The 22,596-nt window shown below is 39.0% G+C and overlaps 2 protein-coding genes across 2 annotated transcripts; one reads left to right on the top strand and one right to left on the bottom strand.

The window, feature by feature from the left end:
* Nucleotides 1-473: 473 nt before the first annotated feature.
* LOC131007595 (uncharacterized) lies at nt 474-996 on the top strand. Its single transcript, XM_057934501.1, has 3 exons — nt 474-698; nt 780-904; nt 963-996. The coding sequence occupies exons 1-3, from the start codon at nt 474-476 to the stop codon at nt 994-996; spliced, it is 384 nt and encodes a 127-aa protein (XP_057790484.1).
* An 18,476-nt stretch (nt 997-19,472) lies between these two features.
* On the bottom strand, nt 19,473-21,548 carry LOC131012573 (clathrin light chain 1-like). The gene is made up of 3 exons (XM_057940555.1): nt 21,115-21,548; nt 20,052-20,205; nt 19,473-19,959 (listed from the first exon to the last, which is right to left on the bottom strand). Exons 1-3 carry the CDS (start codon nt 21,441-21,443, stop codon nt 19,525-19,527), a joined length of 918 nt encoding a protein of 305 aa, XP_057796538.1. The 5' UTR covers nt 21,444-21,548; the 3' UTR covers nt 19,473-19,524.
* Nucleotides 21,549-22,596: the final 1,048 nt, after the last annotated feature.

Below are 22,596 nucleotides of genomic sequence, written 5' to 3'. Positions count from 1 at the left end.
GCGCCGTCCATCATAATTGTTTGAGTTCCTAACCTTTTCGTCCAAGGGTATTTACATAAAATTGTATGCTCTAAATCGACAAGGCCAAGACTCATTCATAGGTTGGCACCGTGTGATGGGGTTGACTTGCTTAAATTATTTTGGAACGCAAAGCGACCAAGAATGATTTAAGGACGCAGATTAATTGGATTAATCAACCAAGAGTTGCAAAATTGTTGTTGCAATTGGCTTAGAGGCCTACTAAGTAATATTATTGTAGTCATCAGCAAAGCAGAGGCTGCATAATATTGACTTGGATCTTGGACCACTAAGATTTATATGGATTATAAATTCGTGTTTTACGTTGGGGGCGTAAGATATGTTAAAATTAGTGGGAGCTAATCAATACGATAGCCCATTGTTTGATTAGTGATACAATGTGATCATAGTTTATTCTTTCTAATTTGCTTTTCTTTATTTATTGATCAGATAATATGTCGAATTTGTCACTGAAATGTTTGATAGAAACAAACAAGTTGACTGGGTCAAACTTCACGGATTGGCTCCGTTGCTTGCGTCTGGTCTTAAGGCTAGAGAAGATTGAGTATGTCTTGGACAACCCAATCACTGTCATTCCTGACAAGCAGTCTGCTGAGTATGCATCATTTGATGAAGCTGCTCACAAGAAGCATGTCGAGGATGCAACATCGGCACAATGTGTGATGTTGTCCTCTATGACTACGGAGTTATAGAGGCAACATGAACACATGTTCCCCTATGATATGCTGAAACACTTGAAGAGTCTGTATGCTTCAGAAGCTCAGACTATGGAGTATGAGATACTCCGAGATCTCTTTAAGTGTAAGCTTCATGATGGGGGTCAGGTTTCTGATCATGTACTGAAGATGATCGGGTTGATTGAGAGGTTGGCATCGATTGGAACGATGCTACCCGCTACTGTCTCTGTCAATCTGATTCTGCAGTCTTTGCCTGCCTCATTTGAAAACCTCATTGTGAACTTCAATATGAACGGCACGAAGGCAAGCTTGCCTGAGCTTCATAACATGTTGAAGACCTATGAGTCTTCCACCTCTAAAGGCAAATCTGTGCTCATGGTGAGCTCTACTGCCACGTCTTCCAAAAGGAAGTACAAGCAGAAGAAGGCATTTGATGCTGGTTTGAAGCCTAAAGGTGGAGGGGCTCAGAAAAAGCCGAAGTTGCCAAAGGATGAGTGCCTATTCTGTCATGAAAAGGGGCACTGGAAGAGAGACTGCCCGAAATACAAGGCACAAGGTGCATCGGGTATGAGCTCGGGTATGTTTGTCATTGAGATAAACATGTCTATTGATAATTCACAATCTTGGGTATTAGATACAGCTTGTGGCTCACACATTTGCAATAATGTGCAGGGCCTAAGTGAAACCAAGAAAGTGATGCCCGGGGAAGTCGATCTACGCGTGAGGAAATGGAGCAAGAGTTGCTGCTGAACGCGTGGGGACTTATAGATTAGATCTTCCTTCGGGAAATAGACTTGTTTTAAGTAATTGTTACTTCGTTCCTTCTATTTCTAAGAATATTATTTCCATTCCGATGTTGGACATTGAAGGCTTTACATTCCATTTTGGAAACAGTCGATGCTCGTTTTCCCTTAATGGATTGTTTTATGGAAGTGCCTATCTTTTGAATGGTTTATATTATCTTGAATGTGAAAGGAGTATTCTTAATGTACAAAACAAACGACCTAAGCTGAGTAATGCGAATAATACTACCTATCTTTGGCATTGTAGACTTGGTCATATCAATGAGAACAGGATAGCGAGATTGAGAAAGTTAGACTATCTCAAATCATTTGACCTTGAGTCATATGGTGCTTGTGAATCCTGTCTCAAAGGTAAGATGACTAAGAAACCTTTTTCTGGGAAGGGGTTACGAGCCAAAGACTTGTTAGAATTGATTCACACAGATGTGTGTGGACCGTTCCCAACAGAAGCAAGAGGTGAATATCCGTACTTCATAACTTTTACTGATGATTTTTCGAGGTATGGATATGTGTATCTCATGAAGCACAAATCTGAGGCCTTTGAGAAATTTAAGGAGTTTAAGTTAGAAGTCGAGAAACAACTTGGGAAAAGTATAAAGGCTCTTCGATCAGATCGAGGAGGAGAATACTTAAGCCATGAGTTTCTTGATTACTTAAAATCACATGGAATTCGGTCAGACTGGACTCCTCCGGGGACACCTCAAATGAATGGGGTATCCGAAAGGAGGAATCGAACTTTATTAGATATGGTTCGGTCCATGATGAGTTTTGCAAGTCTCCCTTTATTCCTTTGGGGTCATGCCTTACAGACCGCTGTTTATATTCTGAATAGAGTTCCTTCTAAATCAGTTGAGAAAACACCATATGAGTTATGGTGTGGCAAAAAGGCAAGTCTTAACCATATGCGGACCTGGGGATGTCCTGCTTTTGTTAAGAAAATGATGACTGATAAGTTGGAATCGAAAAGTGAGAAATGTTATTTTGTGGGATATCCTAAGGAAACAATTGGATATTATTTCTACGTTCCCGGTGATCACAAGGTGATTGTTTCCCAGAATGTGACGTTTCTTGAAGACACCTTTGTCTCTAAGGAACAAGGTCACAATACGATAGAACTTGAAGAAATTCAAGAACCGCAAAATAACATAGAGGATGAAAACTTGTCTAATGGTGTGGACAAGAATTCAGTGGGAGTATTTGATGATCTATTGGGAAGGGGAATATCTCCTAGAGAGACACCTCAAGACAATGAGATGCATCAAAGACATGATGATACAATAGTTGTGTCACCACCACCTCAAGAAAATCTTGAGGATGTCCTTGAAAATTCCGAAACTGTTGAAACGTTCAACACAGAGGAACCTGCTCACATTCAGAATATACAACACGAACAAACGCAAGAACAACTCCATAAGCCTCGTAGGAATCGTCGAGCACCTGAAAGACTTAATCTATTGGTTGAGAACCAAGATGATGGAGTTTATTCAGATGATGATGAACCTAAGACCTATACCGAAACGGTGTCGGGCACCGACTCGGAGAAGTGGCTTGAAGCCTTAATTTCTGAAATGGACTCGATGTACTTCAATCTAGTCTGGGAACTAGTTGATTTGCCAGATGGGAAATATCCCATAGGCTGCAAATGGATCTTCAAAAAGAAGAGAGATGCAGATGGCATAGTACGAACCTACAAGGCTAGGTTGGTGGCAAAGGGTTATAGTCAACGCGAGGGCATTGATTATGACGAAACCTTTTCACCAGTCGCAAAGATCAAGTCCATTAGGATTTTACTTGCTATAGCTGCATACTATAACTTTGACATTTGGCAAATGGATGTCAAAACTGCGTTTCTCAATGGAGAACTTGAAGAGAAAGTCTATATGACTCAACCTGAAGGTTTTGTATCCAAAGAAAGGCCGAATGCAGTATGTAGGCTAAAGAAGTCCATTTATGGACTTAAGCAAGCTTCTAGGAGTTGGAATATTTGCTTTGACAGAGCTATAAAATCGTTTGATTTTGTCAGAGGCAAAGAAGATCCATGTGTTTATAGTAAACGCAAAGATGGGAACATTGTCTACCTTATCATATATGTTGATGACATTTTGATTATGGGTAGTGATCGTTCCATGATGCAATCCGTGAAAGGTTGGTTGGCTAGCTCCTTCATGATGAAGGACCTGGGTGATGCTTCCTATATCCTTGGGATAAAGATCTATCGGGATAGACCTAATAGATTGTTAGGATTATCACAATCCACCTACATAGACAAATTGCTAAAGCGCTTCTCAATGGAAAATTCTAAGAAATGATTTCTTCCTATGGGACATGGTATAATCTTGTCTAAGAAGGGTTGCCCTTCTAGTGACCAAGAAATTGAATACATGAAAAGGATCCCATATGCTTCTGCTATAGGATCGATAATGTATGCCATGACATCTACTAGGCCAGATGTGGCATATGCGCTTAGCATGACAGGCAGATTTCAGCAAAATCCCGGTGAGGTACATTGGAGAACTGTCAAGACTATTCTAAAGTACCTTAGAAGGACTAAAGAATACTTCTTAGTCTATGGTGGACAGCCAGAGTTATCAGTTACTGGGTATACTGATACTAGCTTCCAAACAGACCATGATGACTATAAGTCACAGTCTGGCTATGTCTTCATCCTCAATGGTGGAGCAGTTAGTTGGAATAGTTCCAAACAAAGCACTACTGCCGACTCCACCACTGAAGCCGAGTATATTGCTGCATCTGAAGCTGCCAAGGAGGCTGTGGCTCTGTTAGAATTCGTGAAAGAACTGGGTGTCATTCCAAGTACCAATTGTGCAATACCGTTGTATTGTGACAACACTGGTGCAGTTGTGCAAGCAAAGGAACCAAGACCCACGAATAGAAACAAGCACATTCCTCGGAGATATCATCTGATCAGAGAAATAATTGAAAGAGGCAATGTGAAATTAGAAAGAGTACCCACTGATGATAACTTAGCCGATCTTTTCACCAAGCCGTTGTGTATAGCAAAACACAACAAACATTTTGAAAGCTTGGGTGTTAGACATGTCGGAAGTTGGCTTTGATTTAGTGGGAGTTTTGGTTTGAATGTCTTAGAAACAATTTGAATTGAGACATCCTTACCTGATCACATTTATATATGTTATTTGATTTCATGGGCTAGTGCATTTATTAGAATATTTGGTTTTATTGTTTGACTTTATTCTTTTATTTGTTCCCTTGAATTATCACTACTATTAATGATGTGAGACATTAATGGTTTGAGTGTAATTCTAAAGATGCCCTAACCAATGGTCATCAAGAATGAGATATTGATGACATGCGATAGGTTAGCATGTGGTCTGCATCATATTCTTAGAGAATGTAGTTGATCTCACAACTACGAGTAATTTGATTCTCGTGATGGACACATGGATATTTTGGAGAGTATTGGTATACCCTGCTATTAAATCATTAGTTCTAGTGTCTATGATTTAATAGTGTATGGAGTATGTAATAGTCATTTGACTTGAGGTCAATACTCATTTTGTTTGTTGAGTGGTGTGCTTTGACCAAGTACAATGCTTGCACTCCATCAAAGGGGTAGATACGGCTTGTATTGGGTACATCATGAGGCAAATGGAAATGGTAGTTGAGCCAAGAATAGGATTCATTCCTCGATTTGAATTTCGAGAGAACACTTCAAATTCTCTATATTATTTGACCGTTAGTCATTGGCCAATGCAAAGATATATTCAATTAGAATAATTGAATATGATCGGAAGGGTCATTTAATAAAGATGAGATAAAATGATTGAGCTATTGGGATAGACACATGGCAGATCCTAGGCTCAATCGAGTGGTTCGTGAATGAAGGGATATTACATAAACTTCATATAAAGGTTTGTTTACAGAATCCACGTAAACGTTCTTCATATATCGAGTTCGCTACACAACGTAGTCTAGGAGTTTTGTGTAGACTTTAATTTGATTATCGTCGATAATGGAGGCCTAAAGGGTCACACTTTATGTGTATTGTTGGTTCGCTCAAGGGTGCAAAGATAGTGCTTGGTGTTTATCTAATGCTAGTCCAAGTGGGAGATTGAAAGATATTATGGACTAGATTAGGATATATTTGATATATTCTAATAACACTTAATTAATTGAGAATTAGTTGGACTATTGGACCTATTAATTGGAATAGGATTGACTTCCTTAGTAAGACAACTCTTTGGCTTATAAGAGAAGCCAACTCTTTGGCTTACAAGGTAAGCCAATACTTTTGGCTTATAAGTAGGAGTTTGGTCTTACAAGGTAGTAAGTAGCTTTTGGCTTGCAAACACTAAGAGAGCACTATAGTTTCAATCGGAGATTTCCTAGCTGTCGAAGATTGAATCGTGCACTTGGAATTGTTCCTGCATCGAATCGACATACACGTGGATACCTTAGTAGTGGATTCACGGCAAGAATCGAGACGCACGCATACCACACAACGAGTAAGTTATTCCTTTCGTTGTGTGCCTATCTCTACACATGATGCATTTGTAAATCTAGATCTAATCCTTGATTGTACATTCCGCTGCGTATCATTAGATGATGTCAAGGATAACCAACAAAATCCACCCTTCCCCCTTTCTCCTCAGGCGGTTTAGCGGCGGCGCCGATTTTCTACATCTCAATCACTCTCCCTCGTCTTCTCACTCCCTCTACCTCACCATCTATTTCTCAACCCCTATCCCCATCTCCCCTAGCTTTCGCCCCCTCTCACCTCTTCTCTCTAAACACCTAAATTTCAGAATCGGACGAAAATACTGACAGCGAAAATGGCGAAGCAGCCGCCAACGCCACCACATCTTCGTTCGGCGGTGGAGGAGCCGTAGTGAAGTTCCTGTCGGCGACTCGCGCCGTCTCCCTCTGCACATCCCGCCAACGCCACCACATCTTCGTTTCAAACGACGGCGTCGCCCAAGCCCAGTCTCCAGATCTCGGCCTTCTCCTCGTTTCCGTAAGATCTAATTTTTTTTTTTCGTTTATTAGTTTTTTGTTTCTTTATTTTTATTTTTAATTTTTTTTGTTTTGATAGTATCATATTGTAGATCTATTTTGTAGATCTATGAATATCATTTGAAAAGAATAAGTTTTTTTTTCCTGCTAAGCTTTTTTTTTTAATATTGCGTAAGATCTTTATTTTTGTAGCCATGTTAGTTTTTTCGTTTTTGAGTTATTTTGTGTTTATGGTATTATTTTGTTAGATCTATCCATATCTACTTCTTAAAAGAATAGTTGTTTTGTTTTATATTTTGCAGAGTAGTGTGTCTCCTATAAACTCCTCTTACATCAGTTTCGATAAAAGAAATTAGCAATCATCTTTTACACAATTTTCCAATTTGTGTTTCTGCTATAAACTCCCCTTTCTTCATTTTTTTATGGTATTTCTTCGACCTGATGCCTACTTGTTGTAAATCTTGAATATACCCTAAAACCTTTTGTGGCATTTGCAGATTTTCCGTGCTCCATTGAAAGATTGAGTCTTTTCCAGATCTTCTGCGCTCCATTGATCTTCTGAGAAAATCTATACTAATATTAGCTACTTTTTAAATAAATATTGTACAGAGTCACAAATGATATGAAGAACTCGACACCCTAGTAGTAAATAGCAAAAAAAAAGTGCTCCTTCTAAACAAAATAAAAATGACATAAAAACATGAAAACTGTAAAAATTTTAAAAACATAAAAAAGAATTAAATTAACTAAAAATAGAGAGAGAAAGTTTGTACAGCAATTTGTATCCAAGATGGTCTCAAATCATTTGATATTTATAGGCTAATTGAGCTGCAAATTGGCTCCAAGATTAGCATTCAAATTCAAATTTTGGCTCCAAAACCTGGTGGGTAAACTGCATTTGTGCTCAATTTCCAACAGACAAACATTGAAGCAATTACACATTGGATAAAAAGAGGCTGCAATTGGCGGGAAAAAATTCAGCCCAAACTTGTGCTTTAATATAAGTATAGATGAGTGAGATCTAGGTCGCGCACACTGTCGTCTTCATCAACGACCTGTTCTCTATCTGTGTCTGTATATAGAAAAATGAAAAACGAAAAACGAACAGGTGTAAGAGATTAAAGGAGGATTATTTAAAATTAGGTAGTACTCCCTCCGTCCACCAATTCAAGGCCTACCTGCCTTTTTGGTCCGTCCACAAAAACAAGGCCTACCTATTTTTGGTAAGTTTTTATTCATTATTTAATCAAAAAAGTCAAAGATTCTTTACAAAAAAGTGGGACCCTTTCTCCACTCAACTAATAAAAATACACTTTTTCTTAAAAAATGGGACCCTTTCTCCACTCAACTAATAAAAATACACTTTTTTCTTAAAACCCGTGTTTTTTCATATAGGCCTTTAATTGGTGGACGGAGGGAGTATAAAATACCAAAAATATTACTAATTACTAAATGGTTGCTTCTCTATATTAATATAATCATGCAAGTGGAACATATGAACATTATTTATTTATACCAAAAATATTACTCTCTCCGTCCCAAACGAAATGTCCTATTTCTTTTGGGCACGGAGATTAAGAAATGTGTATAAAGTAAAAAAGTGGGTTGGTGGAAATTATTTAAATATTAAGTATAGAGAGAGAGTGTATTGCCAAAAAAAGAAACAGGACATTTCGTTTGGGACAGCCCAAAAAGGAAAACATGACATTTCGTTTGGGACGGAGGGAGTACTAATTACTAAATGGTTGCTGATAATGATTCTTCTCTTCTCCAAAAATTAGAGATAAATCTTGTGTGTAAAGCATTTTGAACAATTGTGTGAATTCATATACTCTCTCCATCTCATAATAAGTGGCCACATTATTTTCGGCACGGAGATTAAGAAAGTGATAGTTAGTGGAGATTAAGTGTGGTCCCATACCATTTAATGTATTTTGTGAAAGTTAATTAAATTTTTAATCTCAACCAACTTTTCAACCACCTTTTGCACTTTTTATAATTTTATTTTATTTTAGTTTATTCATTAAATTTATTTAAATCAAGAAATTAAAATTTCAGCTATACAATTTCGGCCAATTCAAATTTCGGCCAAGTTCAATTTTTTGCATTGTACAATTTCAGGCAATTCAAATTTGTATTCCTTTTGCACTGTATAATTTCGACCAACTCAAATTTTTTAATGATAGTCAACACCTCTAGTTAATTGTTTTGATGATAGTTGGCTGCTTCCAAAAAATTAAAGTGCAGCTGTTGTAATAATGCCAATTTTTTTTTTTTTAAAAACAACAAGTTTCAATTCCAACAAAGTGTTGGCGGCAGAATTTGCCTCCAAACCTTTTCATTTCATAAATGTTGGACAAATTTCAGTTTTTCCCCCAAAATCTACTCTATAAATTTGCCATCATTTGGCAGATTTGTACAAACCAAATTCAGAATACAAAACAAGGGAAAAAAGCCAAACATGGTCAGCAAGAATCTATCAACACAACAGAGGAATAAGATAGTTCAGTTTCTACTTTCAAACTTGAAGAATGGAAAGCCTCGTTACGGAGCCATGAAGGAGGCTGCTTCCCTCTTCAACTCTTCACAACGCAACGCACCATCACTCGTCTTTGGGCCGCTGTGAAGAAACAAAAGGAAAACGGTAAGGAAATATATTTAAGAAGTGCCAAACCAGGGGCAGCAAAGAGGAAAAGAGTTAGCGTCGACATAGAGCTAATTCAAAGCCTAGAGTTACACAAAAGATCAACAATTAGGAGACTTGCAGTGGGGATTAATCAAAGTAAAAACACTGTTTGGAGGAAGGTAAACCAGGGGCTGATCAGAACGCATTCAAGTGCTATCAAGCTAGATCTCACAGCCCCTAACAAGTTGTTGCGCTTAGGTTTTCATTAGAAGCATTGGAATTTGATCGCATTGTGATGACGTTGAAGTTTAAGGCTATGGAGAACACTGTTCATATAGATGAAAAGTGGTTCTATATCACAAAGGCGGCACACAGATTTTACCTCACACCGACCGAGGGAGATCCTCACCGAACATGCAAGAGTAAGACTTTCATAAAGAAAGTTATGTTTATGTGTGTCGTTTGTAGGCCAATATTTTCTGAACATGGGGACTGCCTATTTGATGGGAAGATTGGAATCTTCCCATTTACTGAACAAGTTCCTGCCAAACGTAATAGCAAGAACAGACCAATGGGCACACTAGAAACGAGGCCAATTCAGTCAATTTCCAAGGATGTTATGGGGGAGTGCTTCATAAACAAGGTATGGCAAGGAAGTCTAGCATGTATGCATTTGACAAACATGGTTTTCGTACCTCAATTCCACATGATTTGTTGTCATTTCCCTTCATATTTTGCTTGCCAATGCGTGTTTGTACCATAATGTTGAGTTTTATGAAGATTTGATGTCTTGGTGTAGTTTTGGAGTAATTTCAGGAAAAATCAAGGATTAATTGGAGGATTTTGAAGATATTATATTGAAGTACGTCTCGAGAGGAATCCGTGAGCGCAAACGGCGATCAAATCCGAGTCCGGACGAGGGAGAACGGAGCAAAACGAGCGGACTGCGCATAACGCCCAGTAGCCCGCGGTCACCACCCGCGGCCGCGGGGTGGGACCGCGGGTCAGCTGCCCCCGACTCAGGAGGCACCCGCGGTCACCACCCGCGGCCGCGGGGCGGGACCGCGGGTCCCCTGAGCATCCCCCACGTTTGAAGGCCGCGGACGCGGGCCGTGACCGCGGGAAAAGGGCGGGGCTTCCCCCAAGTGGGCCCCAGACGCGATTTTAGCCCCAAAACTCCATTTTTCCCTTCTTTTCTAATTCATTCACCACACACACCCACTTCATCTTCCCCAACACTCCATTTCCAAACCCTAGCCTCTATTCTCTACCATTTTTTCTCTCTTCCACACACAAGAACAACACCAAAATCAAAGAAAGAAGGGGAAGACTTGGAAAGGAGCTCATCAAGACTACATGATTGAAGATCAAGATTATAGGATTTGTCTATGAATCTCTATCTCTCTATATCTTTATTTATGTTTTCTTATGACTTGAGATTTGCTTTTATTATGAATATGCTTGGCTAAAATCTCTTATCTTAGGGATTAGATTAGATGGATTTGTAATGGATTGATTTCTTTGTTCTATATATATCTTGATTGTGCTTATTGTTATCTTTTCAAGTCCTAGATTTATCTCTTGTATGATTGGTTGGCCACCTTTTGTGCATTTCTAATTTGTGATTTGAATCGGGAGAGGATAATTACAATAGATTAGGAGTTTGATACATATCATCTCAATAAACCGGGAGGTTGAGAGTTGGGTGAGGGCTTGTTGATCTTTTGTGCTCTTGGGAGTTATAGGTTAGAAATTGACCGGGGACGGCAATTATGACCCGTAATCTACTGTTTTAGTCGTCCGGGAGGGGGCTAAAACTAGTGGGGAGATCGCCCTAGATAAGTAGGCCATATCAAGATTAATATTGCTTTAGATTGAAGTTCATTACGATCCATCGAAATTTAGTCCCTAGGATAACTTTCATTCGAGTCATTCCCCAATTTATTAACTAAGTTTATCTTGTCGTTATTTTATTTACTTGCTTTATTTAGCTTTGTTTTAGTTCTCAATATCTCTTCATCTTTGGTTTGTCTAAATAGATTGAAAATAACTTATTAATAATATTTAGAAGTTTAAATTCACCAATCCTTGTGGAATACGACCTTGCTTCCATATATTACAACTACCCGTATACTTGCGGCGTGGTGAAAATATTAGCGAACAAGTTTTTGGCGCCGTTGCCGGGGATTGGTTGAATTTTTACTTTTGATATTGTGAAAAGTTGTTTTTATCTAATTTAGATATTGTTTTTATGTTTGTTTATTTATATGTTTATTTATTTTTGTTAGAGAAAATTGCTCCACAACCGTAAAAGCGGCACCAAAAATGGATGATGGAAGGAATGAGTTGGTTGAGCAACTCCAACTACAATTGGCGTTGATGCAACTTAAGTTGCGTGTTTTGGAAGCCAAAAGAAATTGTAGGCAACCAATGATCCAAAAAGCCTTCCAACCAACACCTTCCTATGGTGAGTATTATGACATGGGGTGCAATGCCATGGAGTGGCAATCACCATTGGAGTATGAGGACCATTTCAATAGTTGGAATTATGAAAATTCTTATTCCACTCAAGAAGGCTTCCAAGGGGGAAATCGATACTATCAAGAGGAGAAATCGAATTCGAAAGATGATCTCCTACAATGCTTCTTAACTACACAAGCTTGGATAGAAAAAAGTCTAGCAAAATCGGAGGTTATGCTAGATGAGCAAAGGAGGTCTTTGGCTACCACTATGGAAAATCAAAAGCGAATTGATGATTTGTGCATAGCCATTAGCCTACGGAATGGAACCTTGTATGAGGAACCAATGCCGATGCTAAGTGAAGAGCCTCAAGAAGTTGAAGAAGAGTATAAAGAAGATGAGGATCAATTCTCCAAACCCCTTGAAGTCGAGAGCCCAACTTTTCCAACGCAACCTCTACAATTCCAAAAAGATGAAGATTTCACAAGTTTTAAAGAATGCAAAGTCAAAAATTTTGTCGATCCTTACCTCGACATGGGCGATTCTATGAAGGCTTGCTTCTTTCACTTTTATTTATCTTCATCTTTTGATTTTCACTTTGATTTGTCTAATAAGGAATTGTTTGAGTGTGATGGTACTCTAGATGGTGAACGAGATTATCATGACGCCCGGGATGTCTCAAGAATTGCAAAGCCACCATATTTTTGGGTCGCGGTGGATGGAGCATGCAAATTTGATGAGAAATGGCCACCGCCTAAGCCTCCACCTCGTTTGTGAGTACGAGACAAGTAACCATTTTCTCCTTCATCCAAACTTATTTCTCCTTTGTGTGAAATAAGTTTGGGGGGAGGGTGAAGATGGGTTACTTATCTCATTTATCCGTTGTTTATTTATTTAGTTAGTTTAGTTATGTTACAATAATTAGTTTTGTCTATGTTTTTTTTAGCTTTTCCTTGTCTTTTATTTTTGAGCTTGATTGTTGAAACACATGAGTTGGATGAAATGTGTGTTGGGCTTATGATATGAATGTTGCTTTTGAAAAGAAATTGTTGTGTTTCACTTGTTGATTTTGCATGTAGAGTTTGAACTTGTGACAAATGAGCTAAATATTTTACCTCCAAGAACTTGCAAATAAAATGAGCTTGTGAGAATTGAGCCCTTGATTGTCATCCAATTACAATCTCATTTTGTTCTTGAGTGTAAATCGATTGAGCATGTATGTTGGTCTCTAGAACTTGCCATGAGTCCTCTCTTGAAAATAAAAGTAGATGTGTTGTTAATATTGAAGTGATTTAAGGCCATCTTTGTTAGCCACTTGACCCCAATTGTGCCAAATTCTCATATGATCCTAGTTTACCCCTTTTGTGCCTTGTAGCCTTTCTTTGAATGAACCAATGATAAAGGGGTAGAACTTAGAGTGTTAGTGGTTGCTTTGATGAAGAAAAAAGTTTGGGAAATGATTGAAATTGCTTATCAAGCTTTGATTGTGTGAAAATCACTAATCCCCTATGAGCTCAAAAAGAAAAAGAAATGAAAATGAATGTGAATAAAAGAGCATAAAGGGGAGTGATTTGCCTTTTGAATCATAGCCATGATAGATATCACTAAGGATGAAAAGATGAAATGTAGGGATTTTGGTTTTTGATTGATAAGAGAAATGGTGAAGTTGATTTGTTCATTGTGATTGATGGATTGTGGGATGAGTCACTTTGCCTAAAAAACTACTCACCTTACCAAAGAGCCCTCATTACAACCCAATGAAAGCCCTTTTTGATCTCTATTTATAACACATTGAAGCATAGAGAGTTAGGACAAATGGCAAGCCTATGGTAGATTGCATGCATTGTTTCGAATTGAGTGTAAACACGTCCATTCTAAACACTTGAGAGTCGAGTGCATCATTGAAACATTCACCTTGTGAGGATTCAAGCTTGGAGGCTATAATGTTGAACTTACTATCACTTGTGACTTCTTGAAATGCATATCTACTTGTGATACACTAGTGAAATATTTTGAAAAAATTGAAGCCCTTGAAATGACACCAATTCATTCTCACATGTTTGTTATCTTTTATTTCTCTTCTCTTTGTTGTTTGGGGACAAACAACGCTTTAAGTTTGGGGGGGTTGACAAACATGGTTTTCGTACCTCAATTCCACATGATTTGTTGTCATTTCCCTTCATATTTTGCTTGCCAATGCGTGTTTGTACCATAATGTTGAGTTTTATGAAGATTTGATGTCTTGGTGTAGTTTTGGAGTAATTTCAGAAAAAATCAAGGATTAATTGGAGGATTTTGAAGATATTATATTGAAGTACGTCTCGAGAGGAATCCGTGAGCGCAAACGGCGATCAAATCCGAGTCCGGACGAGGGAGAACGGAGCAAAACGAGCGGACTGCGCATAACGCCCAGTAGCCCGCGGTCACCACCCGCGGCCGCGGGGTGGGACCGCGGGTCAGCTGCCCCCGACTCAGGAGGCACCCGCGGTCACCACCCGCGGCCGCGGGGCGGGACCGCGGGTCCCCTGAGCATCCCCCACGTTTGAAGGCCGCGGACGCGGGCCGTGACCGCGGGAAAAGGGCGGGGCTTCCCCCAAGTGGGCCCCAGACGCGATTTTAGCCCCAAAACTCCATTTTTCCCTTCTTTTCTAATTCATTCACCACACACACCCACTTCATCTTCCCCAACACTCCATTTCCAAACCCTAGCCTCTATTCTCTACCATTTTTTCTCTCTTCCACACACAAGAACAACACCAAAATCAAAGAAAGAAGGGGAAGACTTGGAAAGGAGCTCATCAAGACTACATGATTGAAGATCAAGATTATAGGATTTGTCTATGAATCTCTATCTCTCTATATCTTTATTTATGTTTTCTTATGACTTGAGATTTGCTTTTATTATGAATATGCTTGGCTAAAATCTCTTATCTTAGGGATTAGATTAGATGGATTTGTAATGGATTGATTTCTTTGTTCTATATATATCTTGATTGTGCTTATTGTTATCTTTTCAAGTCCTAGATTTATCTCTTGTATGATTGGTTGGCCACCTTTTGTGCATTTCTAATTTGTGATTTGAATCGGGAGAGGATAATTACAATAGATTAGGAGTTTGATACATATCATCTCAATAAACCGGGAGGTTGAGAGTTGGGTGAGGGCTTGTTGATCTTTTGTGCTCTTGGGAGTTATAGGTTAGAAATTGACCGGGGACGGCAATTATGACCCGTAATCTACTGTTTTAGTCGTCCGGGAGGGGGCTAAAACTAGTGGGGAGATCGCCCTAGATAAGTAGGCCATATCAAGATTAATATTGCTTTAGATTGAAGTTCATTACGATCCATCGAAATTTAGTCCCTAGGATAACTTTCATTCGAGTCATTCCCCAATTTATTAACTAAGTTTATCTTGTCGTTATTTTATTTACTTGCTTTATTTAGCTTTGTTTTAGTTCTCAATATCTCTTCATCTTTGGTTTGTCTAAATAGATTGAAAATAACTTATTAATAATATTTAGAAGTTTAAATTCACCAATCCTTGTGGAATACGACCTTGCTTCCATATATTACAACTACCCGTATACTTGCGGCGTGGTGAAAATATTAGCGAACAGCATTGTGGAAGTGCTATGTAGTGAAATATGCAATGAATTTTAAAGTGTTCTTTTATTTTATTGTTTCACAACAGATTGTACCAGCAATCATAGCAAAGTGGCCTTCGTTTGCAAGTAAACTAATCTACATTCAACAAGACAATGCGAAACCGCATATTCATGACTTGGACCCTGATTTTAGGGCTACAGCCACTCAACAAGGATTCGACATAAGAATAGTTCATCAACCACCAAACAGTCCAGACACAAATGTGAACGACTTGGGATGGTTTAGAGCTATTCAATCAATTCAAACTGAAAGGGCATGTTACAACTGTGACGATCTTGTAAAGGCAGTTGAGGAATCCTTTGCTCAATTATCTCCACATACATTGAACAAAGTGTTTCTAAGTTTGCAGTCATGTATGGTGGAGATAATGAAACAAAAGGTCATAATGCATACAAGATCCCACACATGGGGAAGGATGCATTAATGAGAGCGAACCAGCTCCCAAGGGATTTGGAAGTGCCTATAGAGTTGGTGGAGGAGTGCATAAACTATTTGAATGATAATGCACCAATGCATTTGGTGCAAGAGGTTGTGGAGAAATTGGGCTATCCATTTTCACAACAAGGGCTGCTCAATGATTTCCAACAGTTAGGAATATAGTAAAGGGCTGCCTAGTTTTTGTAAAGCAAGGAGTGTCTAAGACATCCACCATATTTTGTAAAAGTGCTGCATAGTTAGTAAAATGGTTCTAGTTTTTGTAAAGTTTTCAGTGTCTAAGACAACCACCATATTTTGTAAAAGGGCTGCCTAGTTAGTAAAGTGGTTCTAGCTTTTGTAAAGTTTTCAGTGTCTAAGACAGCCACCATATTTTGTAAAAGGGCTGACTATTTTTTGTAAAGTTTTCAGTGTGAATGAATGCAATGCAAGGGCTATCTATTTTGAATGATTGCAGCAGATATAACACCAAAAAATGATGGCACCAGGTGGCCATAAATCTTCATACACCCAATACAACACCAAAAATGATGGCACCAGACGGCCGTTCACATAACGCAATCAAAAACCAATACGACCAACAACAATCACTAAATTCTCAGAAATGCACCAATCTCAACAGATCATTCATCATTTCAGCACATTTACACCAACAACCAACAATGTATTCAATCAATCCCCACTGTAAGCACGAAAAAAAAAATAGATTAGGCACATGAAAAAGAAGCTTCTCACCGCATAAGGGAACATTTTCTTCAGTATCTGGAAACGTGCCAGTTTCTTCATCGGAGGGGGCTGCACCTCAGTCATCGGAGGGGGCTGCACCTCAGTCATCGGAGAGGGCTGCACCTCAGTCATCGGAGAGGGCTGCACCTCAGTCTCGGGGACTTGCATCCAACCAGCCGTGTCCACGTCGTCGGCGAGGGCCGTGCCGTACTCTCCAACAGACCACGGTGAGAGTGTGTCAGCCACAATACGGCTATACAGATCCTCATCCGAATCGGGGGTTTCAGGTGGAGATGGATAGGCCAGAGAGTTAGCGGGAGACGAACAGACTGGGTACCCTTGGACCACAGAGGATTCGGGCGGATCGAACAACAATCTCCGCCGAGGCTCGCCCCTCACAGAGGATTCGGGCTCCGATGACACCGAAGAGACAGTGGAGTCGACGGGGTGAAAGGGAGAGCCCTCGCTCAAAGGGAGAGGCCACTCGCTGCTCAGTCTCCGGCCAAACAACGGAGAATCGCCGGCGGGAGGATGGTGCAGCAGCACGCCGCTCAGTGAGACGACCAGATCCGGCGAAGCCAGAGAGTCAGTGGCAGATTTCTTTCTCGTCATCGCGACGGGTGAAAAGGGGTGAACCAGAGGGCGACGAGCTCCGATTCAAAAGGGTAACAACCTTCTCAACGGCGATTCTACAGATAATCAACGGCAAAAACCCTAGATGCTGTGAGGGGCGATTGATGAGAAAGAGAAAGAAACGAAGTTGTGGCGGCTAGGGTTAAACGCATAAAAGTGTGAATAGGTTTAATAGGTGTCATTATTTTGTTTAATGAGAAAGTTAATTAGTGAGTTTAATTAACCCTAATTTTAGCTTCTTTTAGAAAGCAGCCACTTATAGTGGGACAGACGAAAAAGGAAATGTGGCCACTTATTATGGGACGGAGGGAGTAGTTAATTATAAGTCTCCTTAATTCCCAATCAGGATCAATTACTAAATAAATTAAATATAAAACAATTTCCCAATAAAAGTTTGTTCTAATACCATTTTAAAAGCGCAAAATTTCCATTTTACAATATTATTAGCAAGATAGGTAATAAAGATAAATACTGATTATAACACTTTTGGGGTGCAAATAGCCAATTTTTTAGTATACAAAAGGTAGGTGTGAAAAGAAAAATGAACCTCTTTGCAGCCACTAAGTTTTTTAGGTACAAAATAGTACATATTTAGGTTGCATATTTAAGTTACATATTTAGGTTGCATATTTAGGTACAAAATAGTACATATTTAGGTTTTATATTTAACAAAATAATACATATTTAGGTTTCAAATATTGTACTCCCTCCGTCCCAATATTGTTGGCCACATTTCCTTTTTGGTCTGTCCCATTATTGTTGGCCACTTTCTTAAAATAGAAATATTTAATCTAATTAAGCCCATTTAATTAAAATTTCTACTTAAACCTAAACCCTTTTTAAATAAACACACACACACACACACACAACACACGCACAACACACAAAACCTCTGCCTTCTCTCTTCTTCTCCAGCGGCCAACAGCGACGCCGGCCGCCAGCTGCCATCCCTCCTCTTCTCCTCCCTCTCCCCTTCCCGACCGCCCTTGCTCAGCTCAGATCTCTCTCGAACAAACACAAATCACACACAAACACACCCACACTCAGCGCCTTCCCCAAAACAGCCTCCCCCCTTCTCTCTTATTCTCCGACGGACGGTCGCGACCCCGCCCTCTCGTCTACAATCTCCGGCAAACTCTTCAGCTTCTCGATTTCACTCGCCGACAGCTCCGTCGCGAATCCATGGGAAAAATCGAGGGTTTCGCACCTCCCTCCGCCGCGACCCCCATGGTCGCCGCCTCTCTCTGAGATCCGGCGCCGCCGCCCTCTTTTCCCCTTAAATTTCCAGCGAATGGCAGCTCGTAAATCACCTTAGCAGTCCCCGGAGCGGCCGCTAACTCTCTAGATCTGGTCTTCACTGTTTTAAGCATTCCCTTGCTAATTTCCTTGGAATAAACCTGCAAAATCTCGATCCCGTCGTCATCAGTGGGTGTTGCTTTCCCCAATACCAAAGCCTCCTGCTTGATGAAACGTTGGAGTATTTTTTGTGCTTGAGGATTCAATTTTGTCCTAGAAATTGGGGTCTGATTTGGAGCGATTGGTTTTGGGGAAATTGGGGTCTGATTTGGGGCGATTGTCGCCGTTGCCGGCAACGGCAACGACGTCGACCAGAAAATGGAGAAGAAGACAGATTTAGGTTTAAGAAAAATTTAATTAACTCTTTAATTTTGGTGGACTACATTTAATTAACACATAACAATCTCCTTCTTAATCTCCATGCCGAAAAGAATGTGGCCGACAATAATGGGACAGAGGGAGTATTTAACAATATAGTACATATTTAGGTTGCATATTTTTCATTGAGGGTGCGAAATTAGATTAAAAAAAATTAAAAACTAATAAAAATTAAAAACCAGATATATATTTTTTAATATTTGAAATTCATATTTTCTATTTTACCCCTAAGTGTATTTTGCCTTGAAAGATCTCTGCTACATATCACATTTTAGTGTGCCACATACACACTGCGTGATCCATATTTGAATCTATATATTATTATAAGGGGTGAGATCTACATGATTCACTCCCATAATAATAATTCCTTTTTACTTGCAGCTTTGTAATTCCAGGAAGATTAATAATACAAAAAATAAAAAATAAAAAAGAATTGAGAGTGTTCTTCACAATTAATTTTTAGTTATTCTTCATTTTCTAGTTTCTACCATTATTAAAGATTATATATAAAGTTTTTGGAAATTACAAAAAGATTGACCTCAAAAAACTAAAAGAAAAAAAGGGGGAATTGCAAAAAGATAATTCAGAGAAGTTAAGAAAAATCGTAATAATTATTATAAAAATAAAATACAGTATAAGTGGACTCGTCAATTTTTTAGGTACAAAAGGTATATAAGAAAGAAAAATGGACCTCTTTGCAGCCACTAAGTTTTAGAAGAAACTACTCTTATTCAATTCATATATAAATGTCACTCACATAAATGAAAAAAAATAATCAATCAATCAATTAATCACTTCTTCTCTGCATTCTCTTTGCCTCCAGCAGCAGATGAGCCGTCCGTTTTAGACGCTCCATCTGCGGCTGCATCTTTGGCAGCAGAGGAAACAGACTGTTGTGTTTCCCCTGTTGCACCGTCCTTTTCATTCTCATTGTTCTTCTTCGCCTCCGGCTTTCCCTCCTTCCCCTCCTCCTTCGGGGGAGGCGGCCTCATGTGAAGCGGAGGGTTCGTCTTGAGCTTGGCGAGGATCTGACGCATCCTCGCCATGTCAGTCGGCTTCCCGGGCTTCGGCCCCTGGACCACGAAGACCGCGGGTTTCTTCTCGTCATCTTTCTTTCCCCGCCTCTTCTCGAGATTGGGGACTTCGCGGGGTATGATCTCTGCGATCGCTTTCCAAAACTGGTTGTCTGCCTCCTTGTGAAATTTCTCTTGTTGTGCATAGTAAATCTGCAAATTAAACACAACAAATCATAATTTCTTCATTGTAATGCCACAAATTTCATGATAAAATTTAGAGAGAGAGAGAGAGCGTTAATAACTTTCTCTCTCTCTCGATTGTGAGTCTTGTTCGTCTCGCAGTTCTGATTCCTCTTCTCGTAAAATTTGCGCTTCCATTCATCAGCTTCAGCGATGATTTGATTCCTCAACTCCTTCTCCTTCTTCTCCTTCTCTTCCAGATAAATCATATTTTGACTGTATACATACATAAATCAACAATCTTTAAAGCTTAATTAAATTCATGAATATTAGATGACGATGAAGGTTGGTGAATCAAACTATATCAAATTTTGGCAATCAGGAGAAAACACCATGAAATGAATTAATTTTTTACCGCCAACAATCAACATGCACAATATACAATTGCTTGAATTAATGGTATGCTGAAAAATGCACGAACTTTGATTCGATTTTGGTTTTTCATACGTCTTATAAGTTGTTGCAATAATAACACTATTTTTTAATATGGGTTACTAGTATTTTATGTCTCGAATTTTCAGCATTTTCCATAAAATGTCCCGAACTTTCATTTTCTCCTAAAAAATCCTGAACTTTCAATTTTTTTTTTCATAAAATGTCCCGCTATATAAAATTCAATGACGAAAAGATGATAAAAAATTCCGAAGTTTCAGCGTTTTTCAACAATGGTGGTTTTCAATATGGTTTTCCAACAATGGTGGTCCTCAAAATATTTCTTTCGGCGAGATACTTCATCTTTTTTTCATCGAATTTTGTATAGCGGGACATTTTATGGAAAAAATTGAAAGTTCAGGGTCTTTTAAGAGAAAATGAAAATTCGGGACATTGTATGGAAAGCGCTGAAAGTTCGCAGTATTAACCCTTTCAATATTTAGCAAAATAAGCATAATATGAGTAATGAGGCTGAAATGTACTAAACATATCTATTTAATTTGCTAATGTTATTGTTGCAACAATTCACAAAAAGTTTCGGAAACCAAAATCAGATCAAAATTAGTGATTTTTTAAAAGTAATTAACCCTTGAATCAATCTAACATCTACACAAAATTTGAATTGATTTTTGATATTCCTTGAATCTAATAAATTAGAAGATGGTAATTGACAAAATAATTAATTAAGCTCACCGGCGCCACTCGCGAAACGCGGATCCCTGCTCGCGCATCTCGCTGGGATCCGGCAGCAGCGGCCCGCCGCTGTCCGCCGCCGCGAAGATGCCCTCGCTGTCCGCCGAGAGGTCGTACGGCTTCCCCTGCCCGTATCCCTCGATCGGCGGCGGTGTTGGTGGTGCGCCGCCGCCGCCGCCGAAGTCGTATCCCTGCATGCCGTCGTTTCGGGATAATCCGTCCATCGGCGGCGGCGGCGGTGGCGCGCCGCCGTCGTAGCCGTAGTGCATGGCGTTCTCGTCCCCGGCGTCGTTTCGTCCGACGTAGACATCTTCGTCAAATCCTTCCATTTTTTCCCGAAACCTGATTCGTGTATGTAGATGTGTATGTATAGTGGTGTGTGTCAATGTGTGTGTGATGAGATTTGGAGAAGAAAGCGGTGCATTTCAGCTGTTTCTAACTGTGTTTTTTTTGTTGCGTTGGCGATGAAGGGAAGAGTTTTGATCCGGTGCGGCGGGGATTATGTGTCCTAATTTTAGTAAAAAGGGTAATAGTGTCAAAATACATAATTTTTTACACATTTTTTGTTTTGTGCATGAATTATAAATCTTGTTTTTAAATATATGATTTTTTTTTTAATTTTCCTGACGATATGATATGATGAACGTTTATGAAACATGAATGCTGAGGTGAAAGTCGGGAATTGTCTACATGATTTAAACAAAAGTCTTCTTACACGATGAAGTAATAAATATTGTGAGCTCACGATAAAATAAGTCTCAAAATTTTAGATTATCATTGAAAGCATTACTTTTTTTCGCAATTAGGACTTAGAGAGTTATGCATTCACGATTCAAGGTCGTAGTTCGCGATTAAGGATTGTGGATTCGTCATTCATGTTGATTTAGGGCTTCGGGTTGTGAATTCACGTACAAAATCAAAAGAAAATAAAAATTTGTGTATTTATAGATTAAATTTATAATTCATGTGTAAAATAAAAAATGTGCGAAAGTTTGTATATTTAGAAGCTATTACCACTTTAACAATTATATAATTTGAATGTTACTCGGGAAAAAAGAAAAAGAAAAATTATTTGGACATTTTAGCCCTTGGAATGCTAGATTTGTTCGATGTTGTATCTTGATTACGGTTATTGCGATGTACAGGAACATTTGCCATCTTGAACAATTCAATTGCGCAACATAATAGAAAATTAGAAATAAAATAAAGAAACATTCGCACACCATAATTTGTTCGTCCAATTATCACTATTTATATTAGTTCATGTCATGTATTAAAATAAGTTTGTAAATTCGTTTTATTGCAAAATTGCGTTCGAAGGAAGGTATGACAAAATAAGCTTTCATGTTAGTTAATTTGTTCGTGTTGTATTATTATTTGAAATCTGTCGAATTTATCAAGAATATGTTATCGATCACTTTAGAATACGAGGCTAAAAAAACAAAAAAAATAATAACGAAAGATTCAATGATTTATACTATC

This window comes from Salvia miltiorrhiza, chromosome 2 (genome assembly GCF_028751815.1).
Source record: "Salvia miltiorrhiza cultivar Shanhuang (shh) chromosome 2, IMPLAD_Smil_shh, whole genome shotgun sequence".
Lineage (NCBI taxonomy): Eukaryota > Viridiplantae > Streptophyta > Magnoliopsida > Lamiales > Lamiaceae > Salvia > Salvia miltiorrhiza.
This window is presented reverse-complemented; position numbering and strand designations above follow the sequence as displayed.

What these genes read in the sequence shown, in the direction of transcription:
- LOC131012573 (XM_057940555.1), bottom strand. Translation starts at nt 21,443, where the DNA reads ATGGAAGGATTTGACGAAGATGTCTACGTCGGACGAAACGACGCCGGG. An exon ending in GCGTTTCGCGAGTGGCGCCG is followed by an intron (nt 20,206 to 21,114) that starts GTGAGCTTAATT and finishes GTATGTATACAG; the next exon opens with TCAAAATATGATTTATCTGG. An exon ending in ACAATCGAGAGAGAGAGAAA is followed by an intron (nt 19,960 to 20,051) that starts GTTATTAACGCT and finishes TTTAATTTGCAG; the next exon opens with ATTTACTATGCACAACAAGA.
- LOC131007595 (XM_057934501.1), top strand. Translation starts at nt 474, where the DNA reads ATGTCGAATTTGTCACTGAAATGTTTGATAGAAACAAACAAGTTGACT. An exon ending in ATGCAACATCGGCACAATGT is followed by an intron (nt 699 to 779) that starts GTGATGTTGTCC and finishes AAACACTTGAAG; the next exon opens with AGTCTGTATGCTTCAGAAGC. An exon ending in ATGATCGGGTTGATTGAGAG is followed by an intron (nt 905 to 962) that starts GTTGGCATCGAT and finishes CTGATTCTGCAG; the next exon opens with TCTTTGCCTGCCTCATTTGA.